Source organism: Symphalangus syndactylus, chromosome 6 (genome assembly GCF_028878055.3).
Source record: "Symphalangus syndactylus isolate Jambi chromosome 6, NHGRI_mSymSyn1-v2.1_pri, whole genome shotgun sequence".
NCBI classification, from domain to species: Eukaryota; Metazoa; Chordata; class Mammalia; order Primates; family Hylobatidae; genus Symphalangus; species Symphalangus syndactylus.
In genome coordinates, this window is record NC_072428.2 from 23,629,631 (window position 1) to 23,656,192 (window position 26,562).

The 26,562-nt window shown below is 37.9% G+C and overlaps 1 protein-coding gene across 2 annotated transcripts in view; it reads left to right on the plus strand.

Moving 5' to 3' along the window:
- Window positions 1–26,562, plus strand: part of CCDC73 (coiled-coil domain containing 73) — a 183,270-nt gene that overhangs the window by 104,468 nt on the left and 52,240 nt on the right. For both annotated transcript variants that reach the window (XM_055282001.2, XM_055282000.2), the window contains 3 exons: window positions 5,152–5,287; window positions 5,529–5,608; window positions 25,983–26,111. In XM_055282001.2, coding sequence (XP_055137976.2) covers window positions 5,152–5,287; window positions 5,529–5,608; window positions 25,983–26,111 — 345 coding nt within the window. The remainder of the gene's footprint in view (window positions 1–5,151; window positions 5,288–5,528; window positions 5,609–25,982; window positions 26,112–26,562) is intronic.

Sequence of the window (26,562 nt, forward strand, 5' to 3'; positions counted from 1 at the left end):
CCTCTAATCTTGACTTTCTTTTTTTTTTTTTTTTTTGAGACAGAATCTTGCTCTGTCGCCCAGGCTGGAGTGCAGTGGCGCAATCTCGGCTCACTGCAAGCTCCGCCTCCCAGGTTCACGCCATTCTCCTGCCTCAGCCTCTCCGAGTAGCTGGGACTACAGGCCCATGCCACCACGCCCGGCTAATTTTTTGTATTTTTTAGTAGAGACGGGGTTTCACCGTGGTCTCGATCTCCTGACCTCGTGATCCGCCCGCCTCAGCCTCCCAAAGTGCTGGGATTACAAGCGTGAGCCACCGCGCCCGGCCAATCTTGACTTTCATAGATTAGATTTGTTTAAAATGAGGTGTACATGTGTTTAGAAAGCAATGAATGCTGACATGTTTTGTAGACTGTCTTTGCATTTGATAGTAAAACTGTGTAAAAGGAAAAATAATTTGAGTCGATTCATGCAGATAAAAAGAACCAAACAATATGTACTTAACTACTTCTTAATCATCTCAATAAAATAGCCTTATAATACATTAAAGTTTTAATAATAGTAAAAATCAATTTATTTGTATTCTTTAAAATATTCTTACATCTCTAAAGTGTTATTACCAATTACTTTTTGTTGTTGCTTTTCAGAGAATTTAAACTATTTGTTGATAGTCATGAAATTAGTGGCAAACTGGACAATGGACCTCTTCATCTCTTTTTTCAAAACTAAATCAGGGTAGTAAACTACTTTCATATGGGCATATATGGGCTAATAAGCTGTAGGTGCCCATGTGATTTAGAAGTCTTAATGTTATATATCATGGCCATCGAATAGGATAATGTGTTTGAAAATCAGAATTATGTCATGCAAACAAATGCAATGAAACTGCATTTTCATTAAATTCAATTTTTGCCTCAAAGGATGTTGGAAGAGTGTATCAGAAATTAATGTATATAAAGCTCTATGCATGAAATCTCCTTTGATCTTTGCTACCTTTTTAGTTAACAGAATTTTTAACCTTTGTAGGCATTGACTACTTATTTTATTCATCACTGTTTAGCTGAAAGGTTAAGAAAGCTTTTGTGGGATCGTATATTATGTAGTAGAGAGTATTCTAATGAAGGCTACATAAATGTTGATTAGAATCAAAAATTAAAACTTCCTTGAATTGGCCGGGCACAGTGGCTCACACCTGTAATCCTAGCACTTTGGGAGGCCAAGGTGGGTAGATTGCCTGGGTTCAGGAGTTCGAGGCCAGCCTGGGCAACATGGTGAAACCCTGTCTCTACTAAAATACAAAAAATTAGCTGGGCGTGGCGGCATGCACCTGTAGTCCTAGCTACGCGGGAGGCTGAGGCTGGAGAATTGCCTGAACTCGGGAGGCGGAGGTTGCAGTGAGCCGAGATCGTGCCACAGCACTCCACCCTGGGTGACAGAGAGAGACTCCGTCTCCAAAAAAATAAATAAAAAATAAAAACTTCCTTGAATTGAAAAAATGCCATTAACCCAGTTTTCAGTGAAATTGTGTTAGGTTTCTAGACATCTGCTGAGAGCTAGTATAATTCTCTCAATCAGAAATTAAGGGGTATTTTAGAAGAAAGAAATATGGTTCATTATTGCTCACCATTACTAATAATAGTAACTACCCAGGTAGGCATAAGCTCTCCAGGACTAAGTACATTTATCAACTTGTTTGCATTTATAACTGCTGCACAATTAAATAAGTAGTGAAAAGCCTGATGACATACATGAGAAATTTTCAACTGATATATCATAATTATTACCAATAATATATCATGTTTAAAATCATTAAAAAATAGTTTTGAAAAAGTTAAGACTGTCATCAGACTTGCCAAGATAATATACTTAGGTACAACTTAAATTGTAATGTGTGTTTTTCGTGTGTGTGTGTGTGTGTGTATGTACATATATATATATAAATATATATATATATTTTTTATTTTTTATTTTTTATTTTTTTTTGTGACGGATCCTTGCTCTGTCACCCAGGCTAGAGTGCAGTGGCATGATCTCGGGTCACTGCAACCTCTGCCTCCTGGATTTAAGCAATTCTGCCTCAGCCTCCCCAGTAGCTGAGATTACCGGTGTGTGCCACCATGCCTGGCTAATTTTTGTATTTTTAGTAGAGACGGGTTTCACCATGTTGGCCAGGCTGGTCTCGAACTCCTGACCTTGTGATCCATCCACCTTGGCCTCCGAAAGTGCTGGGATTACAGGCGTGAGCCACCATGACCCAGCCCTTCATGAATATTTTTTAAAAGGCCATGCTTATTCTAAATAAAAGTTAATTAAAACTATTGATACTTTTACCAGTTAAGGAATAATAACAATCATTTTATTGTGATTTTTATATGATGGGCTTCGTTTTTAGTGCTTTATTTATATTAATTCATTTTATCCCACAGCAACCCTACGAGTGAAATACTATTATAAACTTCTTCCTAAAAATAGGGTAGATAATTTACCCAAGGTCACAGTAAGTTGCAGAAACAAGATTTAAACATAGGCAGACTAGCTTTTGACCACTGTGCTCTACTACCTGTACTTTGGTTTTTCTTTTCTTTTTTTTTTTTTTTTTGAGACGGAGTCTCACTCTAATGCCCAGGCTGGAGTGCAGTGGTGCGATCTTAGCTCACTGCAACCTTTGCCCCCAGGGTTCAAGCGATTCTGCTGCCTCAGCCTCCCAGGTAGCTGGGATTACAGGCGCCTGCCACCATGTCTGGCTAATTTTTGTATTTTTAGTAGAGACAGGGTTTCACTATGTTGGCCAGGCTGGTCTTGAACTCCTGACTTCAAATGATCTGCCTGCCTCCACCTCCCAAAGTGCTGGGATTACAGGCCTGAGCCACCGTGCTCGGCCTGTACTTTGGTTGTGTTTTTTTTGTTTGTTTTTATTTTTATTTATTTTTATTTATTTATTTATTTTTTATTATTATACTTCAGGTTTTAGGGTACATGTGCACAATGTGCAGGTTTGTTACATATGTATCCATGTGCCATGTTGATTTGCTGCACCCATTAACTCGTCATTTAGCATTAGGTATATCTCCTAATGCTGCCCCTCCCCCCTCCCTCTACCCCACAATAGTCCCCGGAGTGTGATGTTCCCCTTCCTGTGTCCATGAGTTCTCATTGTTCAGTTCCCACCTATGAGTGAGAACATGCAGTGTTTGGTTTTTTGTCCTTGCGATAGTTTACTGATTGTTTTTTTTTTTTTCTTTTTTGATGGAATCTTGCTCTTTCGCCCAGGCTGGAGTGCAGTGTTGCGATCTTGGTTCACTGCAACCTCTGCCTCCTGGGTTCAAGTGATTCTTCTGTCTCAGCCTCCTGAGTAGCTGGGATTACAGGTGTGCACCACCATGCCCGGCTAATTTTTGTATTTTTGATAGAGACAGGGTTTCACCATGTTGGTCAGGATGGTCACGAACTCTTGACCTTGTGATCCACCCACCTTGTCCTCTCAAAGTGCTGGAATTACAGGTGTGAGCCACTGCGCCTGGCCTGTACTTTGGTTTTAAGCAATAAGAAATGGCTCTGGCTAACTTATATAAAAGGAAATTTAGGGGAGGCATTCACAGTCAACCAGAGAATAAAGAATTGTTTGAGAATGAACAGGGACCCAGAGTAATTCCAGAGTTTGTGAGGCAGGATGTAGGGACCCACAACAGAGGTCTCATATCAGTTCGGATAGGATCACTACCTCTAGTTTTGTATAGTCTTTTTGCTCAAGATTCAAATTCCAAGAAAGTAGCTATCAATTGGTTTATTTTGAGTACATGCCCTTCTCTTAATTAGGGAAGAATAGGACCCCTGAATTTAGTCCTGTTGTAATGTTTAGTCCATGTTGTAATGAAGTTTAGTCCATGTTGTAATGAAGGAAAAGTATTTCAATAAAGTAAATTGTGGTGCTGTTAGGTAAGGGAAATGGATGCTGCTAGGCAAAATCAAATTTTTACTATTAAAACTCTATAAGACAACAACAGTTCATTCAGAAAACAATTATTGAGTGCCAGTTCATGGACCTATACTGTTCTTTGTTTAGAACTGCTCATCATAGAAGGTGAAGCAGTTGGGAAAAAAAAAATGAATGAAAGTTGTGAAACCAATTAATGATTCTGCTAATGTCAAGTGAAGATAAAAAACTTCTAACAAGTGTTATTGATTTTATTAACATAATATTTATTTTTTAAGAGTTAAAAGTCATATTCCCAAGTATGGTAAGAGTAGTTCCTTTAGCTGAAAGCAGTGGAGGCCCATATAATACTATATAAGTGAGGTCTAATTTTTACCAATTATGTCTCCAGTTTAAGTAAACTATCTACTATCCTATGTTGCCTCCCTGTCACTGAGAGATATCCTTGTTATTTCATTTCTTTTTCTCTTTTAGAGATGGGGTCTTGCTTTGTCACCTGGGCTGGAGTTCAGTGGCTGAGCATAGCTCACTGCAGCCTTAAACTCCTAGCCTTAAGCAATCCTCCCACCTCAACCTCCCAAGTAGCTAGGACTACAGGCATGTGCCACCATGCCCAGCTAACTTGTTTTATTTTTGTAGAGATGGGGTCTTGCTATGTTGCCTAGGCTGGTCTCAAACTCCTGGCCTCGAGCATTCTTCCTGCCTCATCATTTCATTTCTTAATGCAGTGAGAAGGTACTATATTAATTAAAATCAGTCTCAGAAAAATTACTTGAATTTTGGTAATGCACACTGAAATTATTCTAGCAAATTGAAAGGGCAAAGAATCAAAACAGTGATCTAGATAGGTCCTGATTATTCAAATGATTTAGAGAAAGAAAAAATATCTCCCAAAGTACCAAAAGTATTGCTTTAATTTTCTCCTCACTTTTCTTAGTGTTAGGCTGATTAACATTTTTTATAAAAAGATTTTGAAAGAGAAATTGCAAACAAGGGAAACCTGAAGTGACTATTTTGCTACAGGAAAGATATGTTTGCTTTAGTTTTACATAGATTTAGAAATATCTCCTAACTAATATGTCCTCCTTACAGTTTACTCAGAGAGTACTTTTAAATGACATTTATTTATATTATATTACTAATGATAGTTGTTTACCACAATATATTTTACATATTTGTTGTGCATGGGTGTGTGTGTGGGTTATATGTATAACATTTAAAATTACTCTTCCAAATAGGAACAAAAGGTCCAGTTACATCTTCTGGCTAAAGAAGACTATCATAAGCAACTGAGTGAAATTGAGAAATATTATGCCACAATAACAGGTCAATTTGGATTGATAAAAGAGAGTCATGAAAAGTTAGAACAAAATGGTATGTGCTATCTTATTTAAATATACATATTCAGTAGAGAATGTTTGAATGGACTTATTTACTATGAATACACTGAATTTCTATGATAATACTGATAATAGTAAATGGCAGTTAATAACTGTTACCTAAATTAAATAACATATATATTGCATTGTTACTGTTTTCCCTGTTTATCTTAATGATACTTTCTTTGAAATATACATTGAATATAATGCTTTCTTAAGTGTCTTTCATGTTGCAGTACGGGAAGCAATACAATCAAACAAAAGACTTTCAGCTTTAAATAAAAAACAAGAAGCTGAAATATGCAGTTTAAAGAAGGTATGATTGATATAGTTTCACACTATTAAGTAAAAATTATAATCTAAAATAGTCTTATGGGCTATTACTAGAGGACAGTTGGGTAGAATTTTTTGGTAGAAGGATAAATTGTTTTCAATACAGATGCATAAATTTTGAGTTATGATTCCAGTAAAGGTAATTAGTGCATTTGTTGCAGTCCATTCAAAATATTATTTCTTTGACTTGTGACCAGTAGCATGCATTTTTATGATGACATGAATACCTTATAAGGATTCATTGTATGTCATCCTTATTAGCACCATTCATTCAATATTTACTGAGTGACTTTTATATACTGGGTGCTATGTGGCACTAAGGATACAGCTATGAAGAAAATAAAACATGTTTCTACTTGTATGAAAGTTAGAGTCTGGTGATGGAGTTAGATAAAACAAATAATTACACAGACTAAATAATGTAAAACTATTATAAATGAGCTGAAGAAAAAGTAAAAGATGTGATGCCATCACAGGTGACTTTATTAGATTGGGGGTAAGAGGGTGGAGGAGGGAAGGGAGTAAGATTTCAGGCAAGGGGAATAGCATGTGCAAAAGCCTTGAGACAGGAAAGAGTTTAGTATATTTGAGGAACTAAAAAGTCTGATATGGCTGGAGCATCATGAATGAAGTTGTGAATTGAACATTTATTTGTTGCTTGCTGAGCTTCAGTATCCCCTTGCCTTCTTCCTAACCTTATCTAGATTTTTGTTTTGATGTCTCCAGCTTTAGAGCTGAGCCCCAAATTGGCAGGAGAACACAAACATGTTTCTTTCCTCTAACCATAGGCATTGGTTCAGGAATGGATAAATGACTTTAGCTAGCTTCTGATTATAAACTAGGAAGAACATAACCTCTATCGTGGCTGGCAGTCAGCCTACAACCATGAGAAAAGCCAAAAAATAGGAACCTGACAATGTAGATGCCAGATTGGTATGACATAAAGAAACCTGTTCTTTGATGACATTATTGAATAACTGGATCAACCAACCCTGCTTCTTGTCCTACCTCTAGACATTTAAATTATGTGAACCAGTAAGTTCCCATTATTTAAGCCAGGTTGGTTAGGGCCAATTCAGTTTTCCATGATTTGCAACTAAAAATATTCCAACTGACACAAAGGGAGAGTTGGTACAAGAGGAAGAAGTAGGTAAGGCTTTGTTCTTTCTATAGAGAATGACATCTGTTTTCCTTTTCCCACTCCCTTCCAATCCCTCTGTCGATACTGCTTTGAATCATTTTAGGACCACCTCCCTACCTCTGAGAGAATTAAGTACCTATGTTTACTGGCACTCCATAAATATTTTGAAACAATATTTACTGAGTACTATTTAAAATGCACTTAATTTGTAGTTATTTATTATATTGGTATGCAAAAAAATCTTCTGTTTGCCCCTCCAGATCTATACTTACCTTTTGAAGGCTTATGTATATGGGTTGCATCAATGGGCTTCCACATCTTCTGACTTCCTGTTGAGCTGGGCCAGTGGAGAGCCTAGGCAGGAGATGGGAGGAAGAAGAGAGTGAATCAGGGTATTTATTCCCCCTGTTCCTTCCCTCTGAGGTAACTTCAGGCTGGCCATGTGCCTCAACAGATCACTACTTCTCTTAAATTGGCCTAATCTACATGATACTCTCTCCTTTTGGGGTTCCAGTAACCTCTCTTCTTGACCTTCTGGGTCTAGAGGTGGTGACAGCTACAGTGCTGCTAGTCAGTGGAACTTGCGCCATCCTTTGTGGTTCCTTTATATCCTCCCTGCACCTTTGCAAATAAACCCATCTTCAGGTTATCCTAGTTTATGTTTGCCATCTGTTTTTGTTGGGATTCTGACATACACTTGTTTAGGGTAAAACATTAGTGAGGCCAAAGTTAGGAATTCAATTTTGTATAGGCTAGTTGATTCAGTACAGAGAAAGTTGTTTCACAGTCAAAGATTGCACTCTAAATCTCACCTATATTTTTTAGTTGTATATTTTGGACTCAAGAGATAAATGAATATGAACGAAATGAATTCTAATTTGGGTCAATGTTGTCGTCTTGACGCTAAAGGATCCTATTTTTAAAAGGAAAAAAATACCAAAAATCCAAGCATTTATACCTTTATATATACATAGACTTTCACTATTTTAATATGATTTAATATATTTTAATTAATAAACTATTTTTAGAGCAGTTTTAGGTTCACAGCAAAACTGAGTAGAAAGTACAGAGTTCCTGTATACTTCCTGTCCTCACACATGCACAACTTCCCTCACTATCACATCCTCACTAGCATTTGATGTTGTCAGTGTTTTGGATGTTGGTCATTCTCATTGGTGTGTAGTGGTATCTTGTTTTGATTTGCAATTCCCTAAAGACATATGATGTTGAACATATTTTCATATACCTACTTGTCATCTGTGTATATTTTTTGTTAAAGTGTCTGTTCAGGCCTTGGGCCCATTTTTTAATTGGGTTGTTTGTTTTCTTATTGTTGAGTTTTAAGAATTCTTTGTATATTTTGGATAGCAGTACCTTCTAAATGCTAAGCCAGAGTTTGAAGACCATTGATATTATAATACTATTGACTGTGATATGTATATCTTCACTGTTACAACTGCCAATAAATTGGTTATATATTCCTTGGACTTCATTCTTATACCTGAGGGATCAGAAAGTAAAAGCATAGGTGTATTTCAGTACAGAACATTAGGATGGGTGGTGATAATCATGTTTCCGGCCCTTAAAAGTCTTGTGTCTATTTAGCAAACTACTTAAGAGTACAATTAATATATATGTAGAAAACATTTCTTTTTAGATACATCCTCGAAAATTAGAGGTGGCTCTTTTTAATATAAAGAGAAAAAGCTATAATTTAAAAAATCTGTGGCCGGGCGCGGTGGCTCACGCCTGTAATCCCAGCACTTTGGGAGGCCGAGGGGGACGGATCACAAGGTCAGGAGATGGAGACCATCCTGGCTAACACGGTGAAACCCTGTCTCTACTAAAAATACAAAAAATTAGCCGGGCGAGGTGTCAGGCACCTGTAGTCCCAGCTACGCAGGAGGCTGAGGCAGGAGAATGGCGTGAACCCCGGGGGGTGGAGCCTGCAGTGAGCCGAGATCGCGCCACTGCACTCCAGCCTGGGTGAAAGAGCGAGACTCTGTCTCAAAAAAAAAAAAAAAAAAAAAAAAAAAAAAAAAAAAATCTGTTTGGAATCCCAAGTAAGAATTATTAAAAGGACCATTCATTTCTATCAGTATAAACTTCAAATACAAATATAAATAACTATTAAATTAGTAGATGTGAATAAACACATTTTCATTGATGTCTCTGGTTCATTTATGTTTTAATATTTTTGACAATGACTTTAGTAATAAGTAACATTCATATTAATTTGGTGATTAAAATATCAATAAGCTTTTATACAATTAGTTTCTGCATTCTTATGAAAATATGCCTCATAAATTCTGTACTAATTTTTTGCATTAAATGAAAACAGATGTTTCATTGTAACATAATAGACTATTATATTTCTTTTTTCTTTAGATGTAGTCTCGCTCTGTTGCCCGGGCTGCAATGCAGTGGCGCAATCTCGGCTCACTGCAACCTCCGCCTCCTGGGCTCAAGCCGTTCTCCTGCCTCAGCCTCCCAAGTAGCTGGGACTACAGGCATGCACCACCATGTCTAGCTAATTTTTGTATTTTTAGTAGAGATGGGGTTTCACCATGTTGGCCAGGCTGGTCTCAATCTCCTGACCTCAAGTGATCTGCCCGCCCAAAGTTCTGGGATTACAGGTGTGAGTCACCATGCCCGGCCTGCCTATTATATTTCTAATGCACAATTTAAGACTGACCTATAGATGGAGATGAGGCTCATGTAGATTCATGGAGAGATACCCTTAGTGGATTTATGTAAGAAGGTGCAGAATGTCTTTCTATGCGTGAGAAGAATGGTGTTGCTCATGAGAACACTAGCCTGTTTCTCTCAGGTCTTGGAGCCTAGGCTAGGGCTACCTAAATGTACTAACATGTCATGCAGTGGTGGTCTCTGTCACTCTAGAAACCATTAGTGTCAGTGTTCATGCTGCAAAGTTGTTCTTGGAAGACAGACTGTTATAGAAGGGTAAAGTGAGAAAATTTAATTACCTTTGCAACTTCAAAGTTCAAGTAACTGAAAGGGTGAGAATTTTAAAATAAATATTCAGAGCCAGTTTTTAATATTATAGACATTCTAAGTACACTAATTTTAAATTTCATGTATCTTATGTAGCTTCGATTTTTAACTTTGGGAAAAGCTTGTTTTTTTTTTTTAACTTTCAGAAGAGAATCAAATTTTGTAACATTGGTTATATCACTTATTTAAAACTTCTAATTGCTAATTCTCCCAAAGATAATTTCCATTTTTATTATACTGTTCTATGATTTTGTCCAGAACAGTTGTTATTGGTTTGTGATAAGATGGAATTCCTTTTTTTTTTTTGGAGCAAAGTTAAACAGAGCAAACTTAGTGGTTAGATAAAAACAAGGTATTACCATTCTGAATGCTGAGTTCACCATTATGGCAATCATGAAGAATTCCTGATACTATCTATGAGCAGCATTCATAACCTCTGCTATTTGTCTGAGTAAATGTCAGAGCACTCAAGGAGATAGTGATATTAAACAGACTACCCCATACCAGAAAGGGAGGGGTGAAGGAGAAAAGAGCGCAATATTTATGACTCCAGGAACTATAAGTTGTAATTTAATGAGATCAAAGCATTGCTGTTTATTTGCTGCACTAATAGCTTTGAATAAAATGGTTAGAAAACAGACAGTGTACTAAAAGTTCAGGATATTTAAAGGCTTATAAAGTCTATAAAATCAAAAGCATATTTTTCCATGAAGATCTTTTCCTGAGGTCTCTGATTTTAATTTATTATGCTCTTGAGATTAAGTAATTAATATATAAAAGAAAAAGAAAGATGTAAGAAATTACTGGCTTTTACTTTTGTCAGTCATATACTGATTTTCTATACTCTTCTCCTCCCCACCTCCCTGTTGTCTCATAGCAATAATTGTAATAGGAATTGATGCATTTTAGAGTATCTCCTACAAGATTTAGCTGATTATAACAGCTCCACGTTTTCAATTGTTGAAAAATGTAGAAAAACATAGACATTTGTCACATTTTGTAATCTGGAAGAGGAAAAAACTTTTAGAAAACCAATCTTTATGTAGAGAATTAAAAGCCATTTTATCCAAATATAAGTTTTACCCATATACCTTTTATCAATAGGACATTGCATTTTAGGAGTGAACCTAGAACAGATCACTAGTGTAAAACAAGCTATCAATAATTTTTTTTTTTTTTTTGAGACAGAGCCTCTCTGTTGCCCAGGCTGGAGTGCAGTGGTACAATCTCGGCCCACTGCAAGCTCCACCCCCCCAGGTTCACGCCGTTCTCCTGCCTCAGCCTCCTGAGTAGCTGGGATTACAGGCGCCTACCACCATGCCCGGCTAATTTTTTGTATTTTTAGTAGAGACAGGGTTTCACCGTGTTAACCAGGATGGTCTCGATCTCCTGACCTTGAAATCTGCCTGCCTCGGCCTCCCAAAGTGCTGGGATTACAGGCGTGAGCCACCGTGCCTGGCCCCTATCCAGTAATTTACTTTCTAAGTCATGTGGATATCTATTTCATCCAGGTGTATATTGCTTTAGGAAAAAATATAGGAAAATCAAAACTTCAAGGAATTATTGCTGATTTTCCTTTGAAACTTAGTGAACAAGAAAGCACCGTTAAAGCAAGCTGTTAAAAACCCTATTGTGTAAAGAAAGGTATACATTATTTTAAAGCCAATATGATTAGTATCTTTTTTAAAACGTAGACTCAATTGACAATCCCACTGCTGGGTATACACCCAAAGGAAAAGAAATCAGTATATTGAAGAGATATCTGCACTCCCATGTTTGTTGCAGCACTGTTCACAATAGCCAAGATTTGAAAGCAACCCAAGTGTCCATCAACAGATGAATGGATAAAGAAAATGTGGTACCCATACACAATGGAGTACTGTTCAGCCACGAAGAAGAATAAGATACTGTCATTTGCAAAAACATGGATAGAACTAGAGGTTATTATGTTAAGTGAAATAAGCCAGGCACGGAAAGATAAACATCACAGTTCTCATTTATTTGTGGGATCTAAAAATCAAAATAATTGAACTCATGGAGATAGAGAGTAGAATGATGGTTACCAGAGGCTGGGAAATGTAGTGAGGGGCGGGGTGGGGGGAACATGGGTGTGGTTAATGGGTACAAGGAAACTAGAAAGAATGAATAAGACATAGTATTTGATAGCACAACAGGGTGATTATTGTCAATAACTTAATTGTATATTTAAAAATAACTAAAAGAGTGTAATTGGATTTTTTATAACACAAATGATAAATCCTTCAGGGGATGGGTACCCCATTTTCTATGATGTGACTATTGCACACTGCATACCTATATCAGAACATTTCATGTACCCCATAAATATATACACCTATGTACCCATAAAAAAATTTAAAATCAGTTGAGCATAAAAGATTTCCTTTTGTTATTCTGATGTTAAACTCTGTACTACAAAACAATATAAATATCAGTCAAACATCCTATAAATATGAATTTGGATGAAATCTTTAGGGTTCTGTAGGATATATTTTACCTTTGAATTAATTTCATAATTTTTTAAGATGTTAATTACTGAAACAACTAGGTTTATTTTTATATCCTTCAGTATCCATAGTTGTTTTAATTATTATCTCATGTTTTTGAATATTTTTCCACAGTGGAAATTATGAATTCAATAAGTTATTTTGTTCAATAAGTTAAGTCAAAGACCATCTGGCCTGTGGACTTGAATAATTATTTATTATTCTTGTTTTCTACTGTGTACTTGCATCTGAACTTATTCAAAATTTACTTATTTTAAACTCACAGTTTAGGGCTGCTGGTTACAACAGTAAAGGTTTTTCTCTAGCCATAAAATATGTTGTTAACATATTTAACATAATATTTTGGGAGCATTGGTAATAAAACTGCACTTGACTGTTCACACTTAAATCAGGAACATCTGTGTGTAACGTGGTGATGTAAAGGGCTGTGGTTGTTACCTTGAATGGAGTAAAGCAGCTAGTTCAATCGGTGATTGAACTCTTACTCTACTTACACCTACCACATTCTAAGCAACCTTGCTAATTGACCATGAACCTTTGTGTCATTAACAATAGTATGCTTGAGTGATATGACTGCTCTCATCAAGTATCTCTCTTTGCCATTTACTTTTATCCTGAGTAAATCAAACCTTTGATTTTATCAACTTTTATATTAGACAAAGGTAAATCACATTTTTCTTTATATCATGTTCATTACTCTTTTCTACTTACATTTATTATAATTTTTAGTGTCTCTTAGATCTTTGAATCTATTAAGATACTACAGGATATTTAAGTATGAAACATGGTACCTTTTCTTGAGGAGCTTATAGTCTATAGGAAAACCTTTATTGTTACCAGCTATGAGATAATTAATCTTAATTATTTAAATACATAAAGAGATACTTAAATATTCATGTCATTTATTAATACTTGAGAGTACTTTGTTTTACAAGTAGGAAAAATAATTCTACATCACAGTGCAGCTGTAGCAATTACAGAATCCCTTGAATTCAGCTTAGTAGAAATAATAGGTAACAGTGCCTTGCACATGGTAGATGCTCAAATACTGGTTGCATGGATTATTACATACCAGGGACTTTTTATTTAGTATCTCCATTTTATAGATGAGGAACTTAAAGCAAAATGAAGTTATTAAGTAAGTTGCCTAAAGTTATACAACAAGGAAAAGAGAGCCAAGATTGGAACACAGACAGATTTTGTCTGTAGAACCTGTGATCTTAACCATTCCACTGATAATAATAGCAGCACAAGCAATTCATTCACATAAGTTTTTTCTCTCCTGTATTCTCCATTAGGAATAATATATTTATTAAAAGGGGACATTGTTGGGGGGCGGTTCCAAGATGGCCAAATAGGAACAGCTCCAGTCTACAGCTCCCAGTGTGAGTGATGCAGAAGACAGGTGATTTCTGCATTTCTAACTGAGGTACTGGGTTCATCTCACTGGGGCTTGTCGGACAGTGGGTGCAGGGCAGTGGGTGCAGCCCACCAAGCGTGAGCCAAAGCAGGGCGAGGCATCGCCTCACCCGGGAAGTGCCAAGGGGTCAGGGAATTCCTGTTCCTAGCCAAGGGAGCTGTGACAGACGGCACCTGGAAAATCGGGTCACTCCCACCCTAATACTGTGCTTTTCCAATGGTCCTAGCAAATGGCACACCAGGAGATTGTATCCCATGCTTGGCTCGGAGGGTCCCACACCAACGGAGCCTTGCTCACCGCTGGCACAGCAGTCTGAGATTGAACTGCAAGGCAGCAGCAAGGCTGGGGGAGGGGCACCCGCCATTGCTGAGGCTTGAGTAGGTAAACAAAGTGGCCAGGAAGCTTGAACTGGGTGGAGCCCACCACAGCTCAGGGAGGCCTGCCTGCCTGCCTCTGTAGACTCCACCTCTAGGGGCAGGGCATAGCCAAACAAAAGGCAGCAAAACCTCTGCAGACTTAAATGTCCCTGTCTAAAAAGCTTCGAAGAGAGTAGTGGTTCTCACAGCACAGAGTTTGAGATCTGAGAATGGACAGACTGCCTCCTCAAGTGGGTCCCTGACCCCCGAGTAGACTAACTGGGAGGCACCCCCCAGTAGGGGCAGACTGACACCTCACATGTCCAACCGTGTGCCCCTCTGAGATGAAGCTTCCAGAGGAACAATCAGGCAGCAACATTTGCTGTTCAGTGATATTCGCGGTTCTGCAGCCTCCGCTGGTGATACCCAGGCAAACAGAGTTTGGAGTGGACCTCCAGCAAACTCCAGCAGAAGGAAAACTAACAGACAGGACATCTACACAAAAACCCCATCTGTACGTCACCATCATCAAAGACCAAAGGTAGAATAAAACCACGAAGATGGGGAAAAAACAGAGCAGAAAAGCTGAAAATTCTAAAAATCAGAGCACCTCTCCCCCTCCAAAGGAACGCAGCTCCTCGCCAGCAAAGGAACAAAGCTGGATGGAGAATGACTTTGATGAGTTGAGAGAAGAAGGCTTCAGACAATCAAACTTCTCCGAGCTAAAGGAGGAAGGTCGAACCCATTGCAAAGAAGCTAAAAACCTTGAAAAAAGATGAGATGAATGGCTAACTAGAATAACCAGTTTAGAGAAGTCCTTAAATGACCTAATGGAGCTGAAAACCATGGCATGAGAACTGTGTGATGAATGCACAAGCTTCAGTAGCTGATTCGATTAACTGGAGGAAAGGGTATCAGTGATTGAAGATCAAATGAATAAAATGAAGTGAGAAGAGAAGTTTAGAGAAAAAAGAGTAAAAAGAAATGAACAAAGCCTCCAAGAAATATGGAACTGTGAAAAGACCAAATCTATGTCTGATTGGTGTACCTGAAAGTGACGGGGAGAATGGAACCAAGTTGAAAACCACTTAGCAGGATATCATACAGGAGAACTTCCCCAACCTAGCAAGGCAGGCCAACATTCAAATTCAGGAAATACAGAGAATGCCACAAAGATACTCTTCGAGAAGAGCAACTCCAAGACACGTAATTGTCAGATTCACCAAAGTTGAAATGAAGGAAAAAATGTTAAGGGCAGCCAGAGAGAAAGGTCGGGTTACCCACAAAGGGAAGCCCATCAGACTAACAGCAGAACTCTCGGCAGAAACTCTACAAGCCAGAAGAGAGTGGGGGCCAATATTCAACATTCTTAAAGAAAAGAATATTCAACCCAAAGTTTCATATCCAGCCAAACTAAGCTTCATAGGTGAAGGAGAAATAAAATCCTTTATAGACAAGCAAATGCTGAGAGATTTTGTCACCACCAGGCCTGCCCTACAAGAGCTCCTGAAAGAAGCACTAAACATGGAAAGGAACAACCAGTACTGGCCACTGCAAAAACATGTTAAAATGTAAAGACCATCAAGGCTAGGAAGAAACTGCATCAACTAACGAGCAAAATAACCAGCTAACGTCATAATGACAGGATCAAATTGACACATAACAATATTAACCTTAAATGTAAATAGGCTAAATGCTCCAATTAAAAGACACAGACTGGCAAATTGGATAAAGAGTCAAGACCCATCAGTGTGCTGTATTCAGGAGACCCATCTCACATGCAGAGACACACATAGGCTCAAAATAAAGGGATGGAGGAAGATCTACCAAGCAAAAGGAAAACAAAAAAGGCAGGGGTTGCAATCCTAGTCTCTGATAAAACAGACTTTAAACCAACAAAGATAAAAAGGGACAAAGAAGGCCATTACATAATGGTAAAGGGATCAATTCAACAAGAAGAGCTAACTATCCTAAATATATATGCACCCAATACAGGAGCACCCAGATTCATAAAGCAGGTCCTTAGAGACCTACAAAGAGACTGAAACTCCCACACAATAATAATAGGAGACTTTAACACCCCACTGTCAACATTAGACAAATCAATGGGACAGAAAGTTAAAAAGGATATCCAGGAATTGAACTCAGCTCTGCACCAAGTGGACCTAAGAGACATCTACAGAACTCTCCACCCCAAATCAACAGAATATACATTTTTCTCAGCACCACATGACACTTATTCCAAAATTGACCACATAGTTCGAAGTAAAGCACTCCTCAGCAAGTGTGAAAGAACAGAAATTATAACAAACTGTCTCTCAGACCACAGTGCAATCAAACTAGAACTCAGGATTAAGAAACTCACTCAAAACCGCTCAACTACATGGAAACTGAACAACCTGCTCCTGAATGACTACTGGGTACATAATGAAATGAAGGCAGAAATAAAGATGTTCTTTGAAACCAATGAGAACAAAGACACAACATACCAGAATCTCTGGGACACATTTAAAGCAGTGTGTAGAGGGAAATTTATAGCAGTAAATGCCCACAACAGAAAGCAGGAAAGATCTAAAATTGACACCCTAACATCACAAGCAAGAGCAAACACATTCAAAAGGTAGCAGAAGGCAAGAAATAACTAAGATCAGAGCAGAACTGAAGTAGATAGAGACACAAAAAACCCTTCAAAAAAATCAATGAATCTAGGAGCTGATTTTTTGAAAAGATCAACAAAATTGATAAACTGCTAGCAAGACTAATAAAGAAGAAAAGAGAGAAGAATCATATAGATGCAATAAAAAATGATAAAGGGGATATCACCACCGATCCCACAGAAATACAAACTACCATCAGAGAATACTATAAACACCTCTATGCAAATAAACTAGACAATGTAGAAGAAATGGATAAATTCCTGGACACATACACCCTCCCAAGACTAAACCAGGAAGAAGTTGAATCCCTGAATAGACCAATAACAGGCTCTGAAATTGAGGTAGTAATTAATAGTTTACCAACCAAAAAAAGTCCAGGACCAGACAGATTCACAGCCGAATTCTACCAGAGGTGCAAGGAGGAGCTGGTACCATTCCTTCTGAAACGATTCCAATCAATAGAAAAAGAGGGAATCCTCCCTAACTCATTTTATGAGGCCAGTATCATCCTGATGCCAAAGCCTGGCAGAGACACAACAAAAAAAGAATTTTAGACCAATATCCCTGATGAACATCAATGCAAAAATCCTCAATAAAATACTGGCAAACCGAATCCAGCAGCACATCAAAAAGCTTATCCACCATGATCAAGTGGGCTTCATCCCTGGGATGCAAGGTTGGTTCAACATATGCAAATCAATAAATGTAATCTAGCATATAAACAGAACCAATGACATAAACCACATGATTATCTCAATAGATGCAGAAAAGGCCTTTGACAAAATTCAACCACACTTCATGCTAAAAATCTCAATAAATTCGGTATTGATGGGACATATCTCAAAATAATAAGAGCTATTTATGACAAACCCACAGCCAATATCATACTGAATGGGCAAAGACTGGAAGCATTCCCTTTGACAACTGGCACAAGACAGGGATGCCCTCTCTCACCACTCCTATTCAACATAGTGTTGGAAGTTCTGGCCAAGGCAGTCAGGCAAGAGAAAGAAATAAAGGGTATTCAATTAGGGAAAGAGGAAGTGAAATTGTCCCTGTTTGCAGATGACATGATTGTATATTTAGAAAACCCCATCGTCTCAGCCCAAAATCTCCTTAAGCCGATAAGCAACTTCAGCAAAGTCTCAGGATACAAAATCAATGTGCAAAAATCACAAGCATTCTTATACACCAATAACAGACAAACAGCCAAATCATGAGTGAACCCCCATTCACAATTGCTTCAAAGAGAATAAAATACCTAGGAATCCAACTTACAAGGGTTGTGAAGGACCTCTTCAAGGAGAACTACAAACCACTGCTCAATGAAATAAAGGAGGACACAAACAAATGGAAGAACATTCCATGCTCATGGATAGGAAGAATCAATATCGTGAAAATGGCCATACTGCCCAAGATAATTTATAGATTCATTGCCATCCCCATCAAGCTACCAATGACTTTCTTCACAGAATTGGAAAAAACTATTTTAAAGTTCATATGGAACCAAAAAAGAGCCCACATTGCCAAATCAATCCTAAGCCAAAAGAATAAAGCTGGAGACATCACGCTACCTGACTTCAAACTATGCTACAAGGCTATAGTAACCAAAACAGCATGGTACTGGTACCAAAACAGAGATATAGACCAATGGAACAGAACAGAGCCCTCAGAAATAATACTACGCATCTAGAACCATCTGATCTTTGACAAGCCTGACAAAAACAAGAAGTAGGGAAAGGATTCCCTATTTAATAAATGGTGCTGGGAAAACTGGCTAGCCATATGTAGAAAGCTGAAACTGGATCCCTTCCTTATATCTTATACAAAAATTAATTCAGGATAGATTAAAGACTTAAATGTTAGACCTAACACCATAAAAACCCTAGAAAAAAACCTAGGCAATACCATTCAGGACATAGGCATGGGCAAGGACTTCATGTCTAAAACACCAAAAGCAATGGCAACAAAAGTCAAGATTGACAAATGGGATCTAATTAAACTAAAGAGCTTCTGCACAGCAAAAGAAACTACCATCAGAGTGAACAGGCAACCTACAGAATGGGAAAACATTTTTGCAATCTACTCATCTGACAAAGGGCTAATATCCAGAATCTACAAAGAACTCAAACAAATTTACAAGAAAAAAACAGCCCTATCACAAAGTGGGTGAAGTAGATGAGCAGACACTTCTCAAAAGAAGACATTTATGCAGCCAACAGACACATGAAAAAATGCTCATCATCACTGGCCATCAGAGAAATGCAAATCAAAACCACAACGAGATACCATCTTACACCAGTTGGAATGGTGATTATTAAAAAGTCAGGAAACAACAGGTGCTGGAGAGGATGTGGAGAAATAGGAACACTTTTACACTGTTGGTGGGACTGTAAACTAGTTCAACCATTGTGGAAGACAGTGTGGCGATTCCTTAAGGATCAGGAACTAGAAATACCATTTGACCCAGCCATCCCATTACTGGGTATATACCCAAAGGATTATAAATCATGCTGCTATAAAGACACATGCACACGTATGTTTATTGCAGTACTGTTCACAATAGCAAAGACTTGAAAACAACCTAAATGTCCATCAATGATAGACTGGATTAAGAAAATGTGGCACATATACACCATGGAATACTATGCAGCCATAAAAAAGGATGAGTTCATGTCCTTTGTAGGGACATGGATGAAGCTGGAAACCATCATTCTCAGCAAACTATCGCAAGGACAAAAAACCAAACATTGCATGTTCTCATTCACTGGTGGGAACTGAACAATGAGAACACTTGGACACAGGAAGGGGAACATCATACACCAGGGTCTGTTGTGGGGTGGGGGCAGGGGGGAGGGATAGCATTAGGAGATATACCTAATGTAAATGACGAGTTAATGGGTGCAGGAAACCACCATGGCACATGTATGCATATGTAACAAACCTGCACGTTGTCCACATGTACCATAGAACTTAAAGTATAATAAAAAAAATTGTTGATTCACTCCAATTGACGAAGAGATGAATAAAAATTAAAAGCTTTAAAAAAAAAGGGGACATTGTTGACAATTCATGCTCCTGAACTACCAGCTCCTTATATTCCTTCTCTCTGCAGAACTGCAGACTAGCATGTCACCACCTTGAAGGTATTCGATATTCTGCTTCTTTTGGGCTTTTGCATTCAGCCTTCCCCTTTCTCCAACGAGAGGATCCTTTTCTATCATCTTTATCATGACATGCCCAAATGTATTACCTCTAGACCTTCACCCAGTCCATTAGACTGTTCACGCTTACGTGGAATTCCCTGCATGATGTTTCTTTTTCTTCTGTTTATATTAACTCATTACTTCACCTTTTCTTTAAAACTTAAACCTTTCAACTGTAACCATCCCGAGGAGGTACATGACCCAAACCATACTGGTGTTGCTTTTCTTCTTCACCCCCTTTGTATTCTCTCTCTCTCTTTTTTTTGAGTTGGGGTCTCACTTTGTTGCCCAGGCCGGAGTGCAGTGGTGGGATACCACAACTCACTGCAGTGCTGGTGAACACCTGGGCTCAAGCAGTCCTCCTACCTCAGCCTCCTGAGTAGCTGTGACCAGAGGCATGCCACTATGCCCGACTAATTTTTATTTTTTCTTAGCGATGGGGTCTCACTATGTTGCCCAGGCTGGTCTTAAATTCCTAGGCTCAAGCAGTCCTCCTGCCTCAGCCTCTCAAAGTGCTGGGATTACAGGTATGAGCCATCACACCCAACCGGTATTCTCATTTGTAATATAAATACAATAATATCTGCCTTTCCTGTTTTATATATGTATAATAAATATAAAATTATAAAATGTATGAAAAAGCACTTTGAAAAGATGTAAAATCTCAATATTGAAGCAAATAGAGGTAGAGCCTTTGTGGTTGAAGGAAGGGTTGGAAGAATCCTGGAGCTATACCTGTTGGCTTCTCTTCTCTGTTAGCAGCCCTGGAGGGGTACCATGGAACTGCTAAAACTTCTCAGGGCATGATTTGAAAGTGGTAAACTGGATCCAACCTTTTTTTTTTTTTTTTTTTGGAGAGCGAACTGACCCAAAGAGACTGGGTGAATTAATGTCAAGCAGCTTATAAAAAGATTTTCCACCTTGCCTCACTTTGTTTTGCATAATGGTTGTAATCAGTAGTATTCTAAACAATCTGTAATTTTTATAACATTAGCTGAAACTGTTCTTGTAACTGACATTGTGATAATTCCCCAATATTAATTCCACCTCATTCGGTCTCCAAGCCAATTAATATTACTCCATTCCTCATGGCAGTGTTTGGTTCGCGAATGAGCATGTGATCCAATTCTGGCAAGCAAGGGGTAGTTCAAGGAAACAGTTTCTTTCTCTTTAATGAGTCCCAGAATGATACAGTTGCCATATAATACCTGAATTGGCCCCTTGTTAGTAGTCTAAGAAGAGGCCCAAGAATGGAAAGTGGAGACATGAAAATAACTAGTCTATATTGAAGTATATCAAGTATCCAGGTCAACCAGCCTGCCTAACTTTGTGGTCCCTGTTATAGGATAGTAAATTTCCTGATTATTTTGTGGTTTAGTTATGGTTTTCTGATATTTATAGCTAAAGCATCCCAAGTGTTACTGACACTTTGTGTTTTTCATTACCAAATATTATGTTTTGTACAAATTTATGGATGTTTAAAACATAAAATGATTGGTTTTATGACATTTATGTCATAGTTAACTTTTCCAAGGTCGTCTGCTCTAAATACTCCCTGATTATCTTTTTCCTCCATTCTTCCAAAACTCTATCCTTAGGATAGAGTTTTGGGATAGAGTTTTGCTTTTTTCAAAAGTATTTGTTTCAGTGAGCTCAGACTTCTTAAGTCAACCATTCACTTCATGTGCATGACGGCATACATAGTTTTTCAGTCTCACATTTCTCTTAATCTCTGGTTCTATATGTTCAACCACCTGTAGATCATCTCCTTTTGTGACTTATTGTAACTTCAGGGTTAACAGGTCACACATTGGATTCTTCCCTCTCCCATCCACTCTACCTCTGAAAAAAAAAATTCATGCAACTCTCCTTTCAAAGGAAGCCATCTTGCTGCCTGTGAAGGTGAATCATCACTGATACATTGAAACTTTGAGGGAATTCCTCATGTTCAGCCTTTTGTAATTTGAAAAAAATGTAAATGAAGGACTTTTTTGAGAATAGTTAACCTATGGTTCAGGCTTAATAATTTGTATTTTTTTGGCTTTTGAAAGAGTCTGTCTCAGGACATTTTCTGTTTCTTATTTTGTGTAATTTTAAATATACTTTTTGTCTCTTCCATCTGTGAAGCACACTTTCTATTTTCTTTCCATTTTTATGTTTCTTCCTTTCACATTTCATGGTCCCCTTTTCCTTTCTTCCAGTTTCACTTAGTCACTCTAGAATCATCTTTGACTCATTTTTGACTCATCTTTTTCCTTTATTCTCTTTGTTCAGTCTATTATATTTTTCTTTAGAATGTCTCATATTTTTTACTCTCCATTTTTCAATACTATAGACACTCATTATCTCATGCCTGGATTAATGTAATAGCCTCTTAGCCAGTGTTCTTTTCTCAAGTTTTTATTCATTCTTTTTGCCAGACTAAGTTTACTAAGATACTGATTTAACTTTTATGTGCCTGACACACAGGAGGTACTTGGTATATGTAGAAGAAATGAGAAATAAGTCTCCTTTGCCTACCAAATCAAGTCCCAGGCTTCTTTAATTGGCTTTCCAGAGCTTTCATGATCTGGTCCATTCTATATGTTCAATATTGTTTGTCATTGCATCTTAACAAGCATCTCCCATTCTATTTTAGCCAAAATTCTTTGTTGCCATTAGCATACTTCTTAGTTCTTTCTGCCTTTTGGTTTTGTTTTCCTCTACATCCCTTCTCATACTTGAAATGCTTTCTCTCAATGTACTTGTACTAAAATAGGTGGCATGTTGGAATGGTAATTGAGAAAAGATTAATGAATAAGCTATTTACGTAGTTGTAGACAGAGGTAAGGGAAAACAACAAGGGATGGTGAAGCACCCCACAGATTAAAGTAGTGGTAGAATGATTAACACACCTGTACCTGAAGAGATAAGGGAATGAAGCAGATGCTGGAATCTGGAAAGAGCTGTAGCTATAGCTGCAGAGGAAAGCCTCAAGGCAGAAGCTGCGGTCTTTTTTTTCTTTTTCTTTCTTTTTTTTTAAAGAGACGAGGGTAGGGGGTGGGTTTTTATTTTTAAGAGATGGGGTGGGGGTGGGGGTCGCTGTGGCACAATTATTGCTCACTGCAGCTTTGAACTCCTAGGTTCAAGTGATCCTCCAGCTTCAGCTTCCCGAGTAGCTAGTAGCTAGGACCAGAGGCATACACCATCATGCCTGGCATATTTTTTTATTTATTTAGAGACAGGGTCTTGCTTTGTTGCCCAGTCTAGTTTTGAACTCTTGGCTTCAAGCAATCCTCCTGCCTTGGCCTCCCAAATCACTAGGATTAGCTGTGATCTTTGATAAAGATATAGAGCTATTGCCAATTTGTGGTTAGTAGGGAGGGAGCTGGTAAAATACTTCATTCTCTTTCTCTTCCTAGCCTACTGATCTGCTAGTACCTCCCACAGATTTAACCCAATCAGGAGCCAGAAGTCAGAGAGTTTGCTATACCCACAGATATCAGCCACATAGGGCACACAGCAATGTGGAGAAAGAGTGGGAAGTGAATCAGGAGTGATAAATGGAGGATATCTACTACTCATTCTTCAAGGCCCAGCTCAAGGTCTACCCCCTTCATTCAAACTTTCGTTCATTCCTTCGATATATACTAATTGTTCTCTTTATGCCAGACATCAGTTTGTCTGCCTGCTTTTCTAAGAATAGAGCCCTATCTCTTGACTCACGTGGTTGCTTTAGCAGTCATTTTATGCAGTGTACATATCCAAAGGTGGTATTTGAACTGAGACCAATGAGTCCTTTCTCCTGGATTTTGAATTTGGAGTTAGGATATACTTGGGTGAGTTTTTCCCTGGGTGGCTAAAACTGGAAGATGTAGAACTTTGAAGGTATTAGTAGCCCTGTTTTCTGCTGCTCCTCTTTCAGCTTCATTTTGGGTTTCCTCCTATCTCAGTTGACTTTATTTCTCAGCGTTATATACTGGCTGCTTCTCTAATCTATGAATTTTTCTTAGGATTGAGTCATTTTCCATTTTCTATCCTCTAATAACTCTCTAAGTGATAGTACCTGTTTTTACAGCTTAAATACGATTTTAAAACTACAAAAATGTTTTTATTTTAGGAAAAATAGAAAATACTAATCACATAATGAAGAAAATAAAAATTTCCTATAATCTCACCACTCTAATAAGTCAACTTTACAAAAGAGTCAAAAGTTTGTTGTTTATCCAGTTCTTAAGAAAATGAAGTAGTCAGGATTCTTAATTGCACACTGATTTAGTCAGCAAAGGAATTTATTGGAAGGGCATTGGTCATCTCGGACTTGAAAAATGATTACAAACAAGGGAGGCTATGCAGTATCCAAGACCATAGCATAAAACCAGCTTCCACTCTTGAATACTGTATATCACAGCTTATACCATCATTGCTGACCATAGTGGATGCTGCTGCTGCTGCTGCTGCAGTATCACTCACCCATAGAAGCTTGAAGTTACTACACTTCCCTGACTATCTACCAACAGATGGATTTGCAGTAGTCCTTGTTTTTTTGTGATAACTAATCCAACATCCAAGACAGGTGCATCAGATTAGCAGAGCCTAGCCTCATGCTTATAAAGCTGGTACCTGGCATCTTTGCTTCTCTGGTAGGCAGTCAGCTCTTATAATGTAGAAAAACTGGCCAGGCGTGGTGGCTCACGCCTGTAATCCCAGCACTTTGGGAGGCTGAGGTGGGTGGATCACAAGGTCAGGAGATTGAGACCATCCTGGCTAACATGGTGAAACCCTGTCTCTACTAAAAATACAAAAAAAATTAGCCGGGCGTGGTGGTGGGCGCCTGTAGTCCCAGCTACTTGGGAGGCTGAGGCAGAAGAATGGCACAAACCCAGGAGGCGGAGCTTAGTGGCACTGCACTCCAGTCTGGGCGACAGAGCAAGACTCCGTCTCAAAAAAAAAAGAAAAGAAAAACTGCCCACTGCCTACCAGAGAAGCAAAGATGCCAGGTACTAACTTTATAAGGGAGTTCAGTTACTGTGTAGCCGAGACTGAAAATCAGATTCTTGAGTATTTAATATAGTCAATATACACAGAACAGCACAATCAATTGCACACCAATTCAAAAGTTGGTATTTCAAGATTTTAATGTGTTTGATTGGTGTCTGCTAAACTCAATGAACATGTAATTTCATAAATGAACACCGCTTTTACATCCTTCAGTTCCACCCTCCACAACACTGCCAGAGTTATTTTTCTAAAATGCAAATTTTGTTATGTCATTCTTCTACTCAGAATCCCATTTTTTTATAGTATAACGTTCAAACTCTTTAGTGTAACATACAAGTCCTTCTCAATATTTGAATCCTGCCAAATTTCTAGCCACGACTACCAATATTCTACTCTGTCCCCTGAAATAACACATTAGCTCCAGTCATATCTTATTAGTTCTGTTCCCCTGAAAAATATCATGCTTTTTCATGTTTCTGTGGCTTTGTGCGTGTAGAACATTTTGCCTGGAATGCCTACCCCTTTGTTGTCTTCTTTGCAAATTTATCTTTAAAGATTCAGTTCAAATAGCACCTTTGCATGTAATACCTTGTTGATATACTCAGTTTATGTTTTTTATACATTTTTCTAATATAGCACTCATTACATTGTATTGTAATTATTTCTTACATAATTTTTCCTATTAGAGGCTAATAAATTTGGGAATTTAGATTTCCTTGTTATCTTTTTATCTCAGAAGATGTTTGTTTAATAAATAATGGAAACACTGTACTTCTGGTTAGTTAGTTGATTTTGTTAGTACACTCATGCAGTCAATCTCTTTATGATTGATTAACTTTGCCTGATCCACAGCCGAAGATTATGTTCCCACCTTGGCTAATCTTGCAAGGGAACTAGGGAAAATACACTTTAATGGACCAGTAGTATTATCTTGATATATGAAATATAACAAATTATAATTATAGGCTTAAGGATGAACTTTGAAAGTGTCAGGAAAGTACCTTGTTTTAGTGAAATATGTGTACTGAATTTTCTGTTTGATATGTTTCTTATTAAGGAACTAAAAAAAGCAGCCTCAGACTTAATAAAGTCCAAAGTCACATGTCAATATAAGATGGGAGAAGAAAACATCAGTCTAACAATTAAAGAACAAAAATTTCAAGAACTTCAAGAAAGACTCAACATGGTATTTTATTAAATGTATTTGTTTATAACGTTAATATTTTCAATAAAACTTATGAGAATTTCAGGATTGTAACACAAAAATATTCCGTCTTTGCAAAGTCAATATGCATAGTTAAAGGTAATATGAATCTGTTTTTTAATTAATTTTTGCCGTAGACTTTAGGACAATAAGATTTGGCTAGAACTATTTTATTTCTACTTGAATACGGTTTTGAGTAATCTTGTGGTACAATGGTATCTCCAGGACAGCTTTGGAGATGAGAAATTTTATAGTTTTTAACATTTACAATTTTGCACCAACCTATGTTGGTATATAGTATCTTCTTCAGTTCACTGAAGTCACTGTTTAAACCACAAACAAATGTGGGTACTTTGGGCCGGGTGCAGTGGCTTACACCTGTAATCCCAGCATTTTAGGAGGCTGAGGTGGGTGGATCACTTGAGGTCAGGAG